Source organism: Phocoena sinus, chromosome 3 (assembly GCF_008692025.1).
Source record: "Phocoena sinus isolate mPhoSin1 chromosome 3, mPhoSin1.pri, whole genome shotgun sequence".
NCBI classification, from domain to species: Eukaryota; Metazoa; Chordata; class Mammalia; order Artiodactyla; family Phocoenidae; genus Phocoena; species Phocoena sinus.
This window is the reverse complement of record NC_045765.1, coordinates 144,172,993-144,185,006: the sequence shown is the minus strand read 5'-3', so window position 1 is coordinate 144,185,006 and position 12,014 is coordinate 144,172,993. Positions and strand designations below refer to the sequence as shown.

Here is a 12,014-nt window from a genome sequence, read left to right as displayed (position 1 = left end):
TAACGTGAGATGGGAAAATAATAGTTTTGAAGTACATATCTTTGACCTTGTACCTAATTTCAAATAAGGAATTTTTTTTTACGGTGCAGAATGATAGTAGTTTCCAAGGTTCCTTACGAATTCCTATAGCCTGTTTTAGTTGTTTCAACTGAATAATTTTCTGTTCAAAGCTAGGGGTGCTGTATTCTCCATCTGATTTAGTTATTTGTATATTAAATTCATAAAATAATTATCAATTAAAATCTAATAAAAATAAAGATTGGACAACTCAAGTTTGGTGTATTAAAAAAAAAAACTCATTGCCAGGGTGGACAGCAATTTGGCACTAGGTATCGAAGAACTTAAAAAAGGTATATATCCTTGTGGCCCTAGCAACACTTCTTCAAATAACTTAGAGAAAAACCAAAATGGGAACAAAGATTTATCTACAATATTATTTTTCACAGCAGCATTATTTAAACATAAAAACATAGAAACAACTTAAATGTTTGTACTAAATAGTTCACCAAGTCTTAAAAATGTCCACCAGTCTCATTGTTGTCCATTACCTTTTTGACAAAAGCAGCCAAGGGTTTCATAAATCACTAATCCCGCCTACCTGGCCATGACCTATGGGAGCAGGGATCTGTGTCTGAGTCAAGGACCACCTAACAGAAAGACTCCATTACAGACAATGATTAAAGGGGCCCACCAGATTCCCCCAGCCCAGAAGAAAGGTGAGAACCAGAGGGACACTTTAGAGATGTAAAAAGGGGCATGGGTGGGATCTTAGGGAGTATACATAAGAAACGCACATATATGTATGGACAAATATACATCAAAATGCTAACAGTGGTGCCACAACATAGTAAAGAGATGACTTCTATTTTCTTTCTTGCTCTTTCTTTGTATGTGTGTGCTTTTAATTTCAAATGATAAGTGTATTTTTTTGTAATTTTAATACTATTTAAAAATCAGTGTCGTAATATGAAAGTAAAACACACAGCAACTAGACAATGAAAAATTTTGCTGTAGTGTTACCAAGTGCCCAGAATTACAACTATTTTAAAACACAAATGTGTTATTATATTACGGTAAACCTGGGTTCCAAATCCCAACTCTATTTAATAATTGTGTAATTGTATGCAATTTAAGCTGTTGAATGAGGATATATGATCACCTCACACAGGTTGCTATGAAGATCAAGTGAGTTATAAAAGTAAAACACCAACAGGAGTTCCAGAGTAGATCTTCAATAAATGCTAGTCGCTAATCTCCACCTCCTTCATACCGTGTGCTTCCAGAAGATAACTAGTTGCCTCAATGGTCTCAAAGTATAGCTTTACCCTAAATGGTCTTCCCCCCCAACCCCCAAAAAACCATGAATGGATGGATACCAAATGCTTTTTGTTTCTCATTCTCTGTGGTTACCGCAGCTTGGACCCACACTCATTCCTATAAAACAAAAAATGATGTTCATGTTCACAGAAATTGCTCCCCTTGCCTCACCTGACTAAGTGGGATTACCTCTCTAGGTCTGTAAGAGAGCCCAAACACCCCTTCCTCTGCCCTTTGTGTTCTGTCCATTGTGAAGAGATAGAACACATCTCAAAGTCATGTCAAGAAGGTACACTTGACACACCAACGTCATATAGAAAGACAATGCCATTCTTCTAGGCAAATGATCAAAATGGAGGTGAAGCAAAATGGATCATTTGCTGAACTTTAACGATGTGCAGCTATGCAAAAATATACTTGGGGGCAAAAGGGCAAATATTCCTTTGACCACAACAATGGTCCTTCTAATGATATTCTTTATCAAAATAATGTGTTTAGGCTAAAAGGCAAAAATAAAACAAGAAAATGCTAAAATTTGGAGGCAAATCCAAATTTAGTTCCATGTGATTAGAAATGAAAAAGAGGCATAAAGCTATCATAGGTGGCCATTAACACCACAGCAGCAAAAGTAGATTTTACTTAAAATCAAAATGCCAATTCATTCACTCATATTTTAGTACCTAATATGCAGGCACAGTCTACCTTTCAAAATATCAGTTCTGAAAGTTTTAAACATTTAAAATCCAATTCAGTCTTTTACCAATCATCAAGACATTATACAATACTACCTTCAAATGCCTTTCATGAGTTTGCTAATGTTACTGACTTGCAGTACTAATTCCTGAGTATTTTATGGTTGATGATAGTTTTTCAGGCTAAACACACTTTAAGTAGAAAATTTAGAGGTTAAGATCATTTTGGAATCTGAAACATCCCAAATATTTTCAAAAAAAAAAAAAAAAGGGGGGGTGGGGGAAGAAAAGAAAAAGACAGGAAGGAAAGATTGGTATCAATTGAACAAGAGAACAGGACAAAAATTTTGCCAAAACCTAAGATTCTGAACTGAATTAAAAATTTCCAACTAGAACCTAATGATTCATCAGACAGATTGTGTTAACTTAAATATGTATCTTTACTCAGACATGTGAATAAAAACTAGAAGACAACTCAAGATCCAAATAATGAAAAATCAAAAGAATCAGAACTAGATGTAAATAATGAAAGTCAACAATTCTTTACCACCAGTCAAAATTTAAACCTTCCAAAGATAATCATTAATCCCATGTTTAACGATTTCAGGTATAAGGAGAATTCAGCTTAGGATACAGACAGAATACCACAAAAGAATGTAACTCCCACTCTAAAAATGCAAAAAAGGCATAATATCTTTTGAAGCCATCTTAAAAAATGAGCTGAGTTGGCAAACCAACCAGTTGAAGTGAATTCCACAGAGCAACAAGCCTTTTGAAGAAAGATGGACATATACAAACTGTTCCACCTTTGGCAAGGCATGAGAGAGGTAGCAACCAGTAAGTAGGCAAGAAGAAAACAACTGGAATTGTAACGGATCCTTAAAGATTTTAGGTAAAGAGATTATAAGACTTACTTTGGTAACTAGAAAATAATCTTTAGAATCCTTCCTAGTAACAAAATAGATTTTTTAAAAAACTAGTAGTTAATATTTTGTGTGAGTTTACTAGATTCCAAGCATTGTGCTAGCGCTTAACATGCTGTATCGAATTACACTTCACAGCCCCCGTAAGAAAGGTTAGTATCCTTGTTTAGTAGACGAGAAAATGGCACAGAGAGGGTAAGAAGTGGGATTCAGAGGCATCCTGATTACAGAGCCAGGCTCACAATTAGGATACCAGAGTCTCTGCTCCAGTCCAGACGTACTTTCTCAATGCAATTTAGACTGTTTAAATCATTTCTTTTGCTCAGTTTTCATTTGTTCATTTCATTTCAATGAACAAAGTAGAAACGTTCTCCTATTAGTTATTTCTTTATATATATAAAGACAGTGCTAATAAAGTCATGTTTAATATAGAATTTAACTAAGTCTTTTTAACTTTGCAGTTTTAAGGCTGCCATAACTTAAGTATAATATATGACTCTAAGCTACATGGGGAAAGTAAAAAAGAAAACAGAGCATATCAGAATTGGGAAAGAGCCCTTCTGTTCTTGCCCCAATCTGCCCATTATAGAGAGTATTAAACTGCAGAGAACTACTTTAAAAAGTAGATCTTTTAGATCTACTTTAAAATTAATTGAGGGGCTTCCCTGGTGGCGCAGTGGTTAAGAATCTGCCTGCCAATGCAGGGGACACGGGTTCGATCCCTGGTCCGGGGAGGTCTCACATGCCGCAGAGCAACTAAGCCCGTGTGCCACAACTACTGAGCCCACGCATCACAACTACTGAAGCCTGTGTACCTAGAGCTCGTGCTCCGCAACAAGAGAAGCCACCGCAAGGAAAAGCCCACGCACCGCAACAAAGAGTAGCCCCCGCTCGCCGCAACTAGAGAAAGCCCGCGTGCAGCAACAAAGACCCAATGCAGCCAAAACTAACTAAATAAATTAAAAATAAATAAATAAAAATAAAATTAATTGAGGGAAAAGGAATCTTTTGAAACCTGATTAGCAGATAAAAACTTCTTGCTATGTAACTGTTCTTAGTCTTTTGTTCACCTAAGCTAAATAACATAAAAAAACACTAACAAACCTTAAGATTTACTTCATGCTATGATGGAACTAAGGAAAAAGCACATCACACTTCTATTTAAATAGAATCTCTTTTGTCACATTTGATTTTCAAAAAGAACAATAATATACTACTGAATATATATATACATATAAGCTATATACATAACTTATAGCTGAATGTAATTTCTAGTCCTTTTTGGCCTGTCCTATGCCCTAATATTGAATATGCTGTAACTAACTATGCTCTTGCCTCTTGTATGAGAAACATTTTCCCAATTTACAAACTCACTTTGTACTCTATCTGAAACTTCTAAAGAGTACTAGAAATTACTCACTCTAATGTCATTTGCAGACATAAAAAAAAATGTAATTGATTTGTCCTAGATACTGATCTACTAATTCTACTTCTAGAAATATGGTATACCTCTCTCACTAAAATGGGACATGGGGTGTGCTGAGTAGATTAAAAGAATAAAATTAATCAGGAAAACAAAATAATCCACATCAGTAGCAATCATAATGCAGTTCTTGAAAAGACCAAACAGCAACCTCTATGTAGCTGGTAATCTCAAGTCTTCAATGGACACAATTCCTTATATTAAAGTACCAATTCACCAAGTTAAACTTTTACTTACTATATTAAGAGAACAGCCATTATTAGAAGGAATGCAGGAAAAAATTATTCCCATTTTAGTAAGCTAAAATATTTTTGCTGCCAGAGCAAACTGTTAGTGAAATATCTATTCTACAATTTGAAGATTTTGATTTTCCAAGTTGACAGGCTCTCTCTGAAGTCCTATAAAGGACCTTGTGCCCACTAATTCAGACATTCCAAGTATTCTGAAAACTAGAAATGTTCCCTAGCTCTCAGGCTAAATCCTAGTATGAGGATATTTCTTATCTTTAAATTTAGAATCATCCCATCCGTTAGAATTTCCTATCTATAAGATATCTATCTAAAGTGGCCTCTCCCAATTACTTTATACCTCAAAACTTTGTTTATTCTCAAATATTTTAAATATTTTTTCTTGTTTGTTCTTTCTCCTCCATTAGCTTATAAGCGCCCTCTGTCTTGTTCACTTTCCTGAAGGAGACTATAACTTTTTTATGTTAAAAATATTTCCTCTGAGTTGCAATTTTAAGGGAAAAGGATGTAGATTTCAAGCGAAGGTAACTGCTTAAAGGTCACTTTATGTAAAACATCAGAACACTGCATTTAAAAATATTTTCCAGGTAACATTAGTTTAATGAATTGTGAACATTCAGCCTCGTATTCTTCACCTGGCTTCAATCAGACTCAATCTGTGAACAGATCCCTTCTTTACACCAATTTCACCTAGTTTCAGGAACAAATTAAAGGTTCATGAATGCTTTCCTCTGTCAAAGGGTGGTTATTTTTCAAGCTAAGCATCAAGCCTGAAACAAGCACATACCCTAACAAGGGAGGTTTAATTCCAGTGTAAATCGAAGCTTTTTTTTTTTTTTAAGAAATTTTTTAAAAACCCCCTCAATTAATTTTATAAAGTAGTGGTTATTTTTCAAGCTAAGCATCAAGTCTGAAACAAGCACGTACCCAAGCAAGGGAGGTTTAATTCCAGTGTAAATCGAAGCTTTTTTTAAAAAAAAAAAGAAATAAAAAGGCATGCTACACAGCATACTTAAGTAATATTCTAATATATTTATGACGCTGGGTTGCTTACTTCTGAACCATTTTTATTAGGGTTGGAAGCTATTCCCCTATCTCTCTTCCACTGCTTTCCCAGGGTCACAGTTACAGTACAGTTTGCATAATGCATTTCGCACGGTCATCCTACCCGGAGTGTGGCACTCTCTCTACTCCAACCAGCTCCAAACTCTTCTCCGCGGATAGAGGCTAAAAGCAGCGTGCTTTCAGGAGGCGAGGCAAACAGAAAGAAGCTGGTTGAGAGTGAGCAACCGAATGGCTTTGCTGGCGGCGCCTAGTGTTGCACTGAAAGCCCTTTGCAAACAATTACTCACCTTATTTGTTCTCATGTTAGCATGTATGAGCCTTCTCGAGGCTGCAAGGGGATGCTCAGCGTTGCCACTGCACACAGGAACCACCGTGATCTCCTGCTGCCCTAAAATTAAACCGCCGCCTCTCTTCTGAACCGCGTTTTCGTCTACAAAGCGCTTTCACACGCGTTATCCGATTTGACCCCGACTCCAAGCCTGTGAAATGAGCGTCGCTTGCCACAGTGCCTATTTTACAGATGAAGAAAGGATCCTGTCCACAGACCTAGTGCTAAGGGCCGCCCTCTCCCCGGTGGAGAACGCAGCTCCGGGCAGCGGGGAGAGCAGGTCTGACGCCCGCGGCCGCAACCTCTCACCTGGCCGGCGGCGCGGCCGGGGACGTGGGCCCCGCGGCGGCGGCCTCTCTGGGTCTCCGGAGTCCCTCTCTCTCCGCCCGCGCTCCGCCCCAGACCCCAAAGTGCCTCACGCTCTCCCCCTCAGGCTCACCGCCCGATCTCGCCAAGACAGCGTCCAGAAAGACCGGGAAACCCCGTGTCCGCCACAGCCGTCCAGGGTCTGGGACCCACGCTCCCTGGCGACGGCGGTGGCGGTCACCTGAAGGCCTGCGGGTTCCGGGGAAAGGAAAACCCGACGCCAATCAAGCAGCTGACATTTCCCAGTCGGCCGGAGCACCGCCCGCTTCCGCTTCCCCGCCTACCCTGTGGGCCGTCCGGTCCCGTAGCCGCGGGGGGTTGTGGGTATCCTGAAGGCGGGCAAAGCTATAAGGAAACGAAGTAGTAGCGAGGCAGCCGCACTACCAGGCAGGGCAGAAACTACAATTCCCAGCAGGCAGCGGGGCAGCAGACGGCGGCCGCGGAGGAGAGCGGGCAGAAGAATTCTGCGCGCGCGGCGGGGATGGAACGTTGATAGAGTTCGCGGGTCTAGCTGCTGGGGGCAGGAGCCGCACGCAGTGCGCCGCCGCGCGCCAAAGCGGGAATCCGGGAGGCGGCTACCTCTGCAATTAATGCACGCATTTAAAACTCCCGAACCTGCGGACGCCATGCACAGGTAAACCGATTGCAAAAAGGGGCAGACATGAATGGACCGTCTTAATTCTTTTAGGCCGCGAATTTTGCTACTTGCTAATATTGTTAGTAATGCTGTAATGTGAATGGTTGCTTGGCCTCTTCTTTGGGAAAACGTGGATGGGTGGATGCTTTAGCGCGGTGATCAGCGTGCGATTTTATTTGGCTTCCCTTATTGGGCTTTCCGGCTGCTGTTTTCAATCACTGTATGATTGCCCTCCCTCTTTCCTTGTCTGTTCCTTCCACTTTAAGAAATTCTTGAGGCCTTCTGCATGATCGTAAATCGAAAAGACTTTTCGATGTGTTCGATTTGTTTGGTTATTTTCTCTTTTATTCTTGGGAACTCGCCGCCGGCGCGTAGAAATGCAATTTAGTTAGCTGCTGTGAAAGTTTTCTGCAATGCATAACTTGCAGCTTCCTTTAGGCCTACCTTGGAATTATTTACGGGTGTGTTTTTGAAAGGAACGTGGGGCTATTGTGCGTTTCTGCAGGAAACACCTCCAGGAGATTCCCGACCAGAGTAGCAACGTTACCACCAGCTTCACGTGGGGATGGGATTCTAGCAAGACTTCTGAACTGCTTTCAGGCATGGGGGTCTCCGCCCTGGAGAAGGAGGAGGTGGACAGTGAGAACATCCCCCAGGAACTGCTTTCAAACCTGGGCCACCCGCAGAGCCCCCCACGAAAACGGCTAAAGAGCAAAGGGAATGACAAGGACTTTGTGATTGTCCGCAGACCTAAGCTAAATCGAGAGAACTTTCCAGGTAAGGTATGAGGGTAAAACTATCAGTCCAGTAAGTGGTGGATTAAACTATTTTGTTGGTAAACCTTTGTTCAGGGGCCTTTAGGATGGGGCCCTTTTAAAATTGCTGAATTCTGAAGTTATTTTCCAAAGAAATGGGACAACTCATTGTCTCTGAAGTTTACAGAAATGTTGGTATGTGTATCTCTTAAGGGGCACGACCGACTTTTAACCCATGAAAAGACACTCCATACTCTTTCTTTAGGAGGGACTCTGCCTGGTCAAAGGCCAGCTCACTGCCACTGACAACTGGGAACAAAGCAATGATCCTCTAGGATTCTTTTTGTTTATATTCTGCTGCTCTGTAGCCCTGGTTGAGCTTTTTGCCGTAATCACTTCAGTTATTTGTCAAGGGGCTGCTAAAGTGAATGTTGAACTAAGGGGAGGAGACTTATCTTCCCAGGTCCATTCCCAAGTGAGATCTTCTGTATGCTCTGTCTTCATTACTAACCGTGTTATCTGTTCAGTTCCCCAACCCCCAAACCTGAAGGTTAGTCAGATTCCCACCATCCCCCAACATCCAACCAATCATTGAATCTTTCCCTCTTGTCTCCTAAATATTTCTCAGGCTCTCATCATCTCTTGCCTGGTTACTGGAATGGACTCATAATTCCAGCCTTAACCTCCCCAGATCCATCCCCCAGAGCTAGAGTGAACTGATTAAAATGTAGAACTCACCACATCATTCTGCTCTTAATAGTTCCCAGGCTTCTCAAGCAGGTGAATAAATGCCTCCCAGAGTGGATCAGAGCCCCGGGAGTACTCAAAGCCCATAAGGTAAACATAGTGCATTGACCTGGGGTTATCAGTTTTTCTTGCTGGCAAGCCATGTAAAACATTAATTCAGCAAATATTTGCTGAGCACGTTCTGTGTGCTAGGCATTGTTCTAGGTGCTGGGGATACAGCAGTGAGCAACACAAAGCATTTCTACCCTCATGGAGCTTCTGTTCTAGAGAGAGGATGCAGTAAACATAAGTCTGGTGTGTAGTATATGAGAATAAGTGCTATGGCTAAAAACAAAAATAGAACAAGCCAAGAGGGATTGGAGGTCCTGGGGCGGGAAGCTGGTTTGTAGGGTATTAAGGGAATGCCTCGCTTGGACAGTGAACTTTAAACAAAGGCTTAAAGGAGATGAAGGAATGTGCCATGCAAGTATCTTGGAGAAGAGAGCCCCAAGCAGAGGGAGCAGCTAGTGCAAAGACCCTGGGGCAGAGGAATGTTATGTTTGTTCAAGGAACAATAAGGAAGCCATATTCCCAGAGTGGATGAGCAAAGGGGAGAGTAGTGGGAGACGGGCTAGAGGTGCTATTGAGCAGAGTTGTGATGTGACCTTTTAAAAGGACACACTGATGTGTTGAGACTAAACTTTGGGGAGTTGAGGGTAAAAGCTTAGAGACTTGTCAAGAGGTGTGGGAGTAGTATAAGCAGCAGTCAGCTTCTGGATAGATCCTGACATTAGAGTGGACAGACTTAGGAGACTTTGAAATTGTCTGTAGAAGAGGTTATCATAGTCTAGACTGAAATTGGGTGGGTCATGATGGAGAAGAAGAGACAGAGTCGAGAAATAAAGATGAAGTCTAGCAGAGCCAAGGTAAACAAGTATATTCCTGAATTCCCCCATCTGGCTTTCTTTGAGGACGGTTGATGGGTTGGTTGGTTGCTCGCTTGCTTTTAAAAAAAAAAAAAAAAATCTGTTTTTTTGGCTTTTGACCTTTTCTATATTTGGTGTTGGATTAATTAGAAAGGCAGTGAAGGATCATGGTGAAGTCAGGCACATCTGGCTTCGAATCCCAATTGTGCTGTTTACCAACCTTGGGAAGTTGTTTGAGCTATCTGTTCCTTAGTTTCTTTGTGAAATGGAATAGTAATACCCACTTCATGGGTTACTGTGAAGATTAGACGAAAGAGTATACATAGAGCCCTGCACATCACACTCAACAAGTAAATGCAGTTAATTTGGTGGACAAAATGACACCCAGTTGAGAGGCTACTTCACTTGTCTTTCGTCCTTAATCCTGTTCGCCTGACCCTGTTCACGTAGATCTTTTTGCTTCAAAATTGCATGTCACTGCTATTTTTAGTGTCTGGAATGCAGCACGAGCAATTTGGTGCTTGACTAACCAAATGTGGTGAAAGACGCTTCCTGCTAAGATGAGCAGCTTTTGATGACTTTAGTGCTGATAGCTTCTGACGTGGAGTGATCGCTGTGTGTCCTTCCACATTCACACACGGGTGGAAATACAAATGACATTTTTAAAGCAAGGCATTATGGAAACAAGACAGAAGATCAAGGGATGGCTGCCGTCTTCTAGGAAATTGCAAGTCAAGTTGAGGAGAAAAGAGAATACATAGGAAGAGAAGCTCACAGCGAAAGACGGCAGCTCACACACTAGCAGCTGCTGAGTGGTTCAGGCAGCAGATGCTCTAGGAGGCCAGAGGGAGGGAGCCCCTTGTGCCAGAATGACCCAAAGCTTCCATGATGATGCCAACTGGACGTAGACACGCTTCCTCCTTCTACTCAGCAAAGCGGAGGCTCTGAGAAAAGAGACAAGGATCTGGAAATGGTCCAGTCACTGAGTCTAGACTGTTAAAATTGACTTCAAAAATATATATTTATCTGAAGTAAGAGGAAAAAAATCGTGAGTTTTATGTTTGTTGTGACCTAAGAGAGAGGCAGGGAGGGAAACCAGTTCTATGCTGTGTCTGTGTTTGGAATTACGCACAGCAGAGATTGGTTAATTGGTGTGGAGGGGGAGGGTGAGAGCCAGGATGCAGGGTGAGGGACAGCTGGTGTAGAGGGTTCCCCCTGGGCCTCCAGTGGTGCTGGATCATCATGCAAGCGAGTTTTGTCTGCAGTTGTCGGGACAGGTGGCTAAGAGCGCTGCAGGATTCGGCTGGAACAGGCCACACCTGCTTTCCATTGCTATCTGATGACAGTGGCCCTGGGCTGTGTGAGTTGTTCTTGGTTCTTCACTCGGCAGTCTTTCTTTTCTGCCGGCCCCAAGCCAGGCTCACATCTGGTGACTAAATCCTCTTCATCTGTTTAGTTTGGGAGACGAAAACGTTGTGGCCAACCCATACCAGGACAGGTCTGATTGACCTTTGGGGTGAGTGTGTAGAAGGAGTCGGGAGGAGGAAATGGCCCAGTGATGAGGTCAGTAATGGACAGAAAGAGAACAACTGCATCTTATTCATGGTTGTTAAATGCCTGTCCTGGTCCCCCGTCTTCTGCACCCCCCCATCTCTCCACCCCCGACCTCCCAAACGGGGCACAGCCATGGAAACGCTCTTGAACTGATTTGTTGATCAGCTCTCCCGTGGCTGTTAAACTGCTTCAGATTCCAAGCCCCACAGTGGTTTTCAGACTGGAGACTCCAAAGTTTAGAGCCTGCTGGTATCCCCAAGGGAACATGTTCAAAGTGCAAAATTCCAGAAATTCTGATCCCAGAAGTCCTGCCTTGAGCCTGGGAATCTGCTTTAAAATATCCCCAGGCAAACGTTTTTCCTCCCTTCTCTCCTTTTCTTTCCTTTTTGTTTTTTAATAACCAATAAGAAATATATTTTACATTGCAATGCTGGGTGTGTATCTGGAACCAAAATTTCACAAAACTAGATTTCTCCTTACTAAGGTATTTCCTATGCTCTTCCATTCCATTCTTTCAAAACAATGCTCATCAAAGAAATTGATTTCATGACTCACCAATGAATCTCAGCCCACAGCTCCCAAAACTCAGCTCTGAAAGAGCCTTTACAAGACCCTCCCAAGAACCTTTTCTTTGCCCTCTAGCTTCCTTTCATTCATTCAGCAAATGTTGATGGAGCATCGTTCTAGAGATTGGGGATCCAGCAGTGAACATAACGGACCAAAGATCCTGCTCTCCTAGAGCTTGTACCCTGTACCTAATTCTCCAAATCCCAATTTCCATGGTTTCTTAGTTACTCTTCCCACATCCCAGGGTTGAGCATGGAAATATGGGGTTGAGAGGGGTCATTGAGGACCCCAGTTTTAGTTTTTTCCTGTTTTGCTTTTTTCAGTTTTGTCTAGCCAGCCAAAAAATAAAAATAAAAAACCCAAAATACCAAGAGCTAGCATGGTCTAGTGTTTCTCTTAATGATTTGTAGGAAGAGGAAGGAAACCT

At 41.9% G+C, this 12,014-nt stretch overlaps 2 protein-coding genes across 8 annotated transcripts in view; one reads left to right on the top strand and one right to left on the bottom strand.

The window, feature by feature from the left end:
- LMBRD2 (LMBR1 domain containing 2) overlaps positions 1–6,679 on the bottom strand; it is a 56,371-nt gene extending 49,692 nt beyond the window's left edge. For 2 of the 5 annotated variants that reach the window (XM_032626950.1, XM_032626949.1), the window contains exon 1: positions 6,016–6,151. The gene's annotated coding sequence lies outside the window, so the exon portion shown is untranslated. Of the gene's footprint in view, positions 1–6,015 lie in introns of all 5 variants that reach the window. The other 3 variants (XM_032626947.1, XM_032626948.1, XM_032626951.1) reach the window with 3 other exon arrangements.
- Positions 6,680–6,805: 126 nt separating this feature from the next.
- The window catches only part of SKP2 (S-phase kinase associated protein 2), a 32,264-nt gene continuing 27,055 nt past the window's right edge, over positions 6,806–12,014 (top strand). For 2 of the 3 annotated variants that reach the window (XM_032628635.1, XM_032628633.1), the window contains exons 1-2: positions 6,898–7,056; positions 7,565–7,836. In XM_032628635.1, the coding sequence (XP_032484526.1) occupies positions 7,013–7,056; positions 7,565–7,836 (316 nt within the window). In that variant the 5' untranslated portion in view covers positions 6,898–7,012. Of the gene's footprint in view, positions 7,057–7,564; positions 7,837–12,014 lie in introns of all 3 variants that reach the window. The other variant, XM_032628632.1, reaches the window with a different exon arrangement.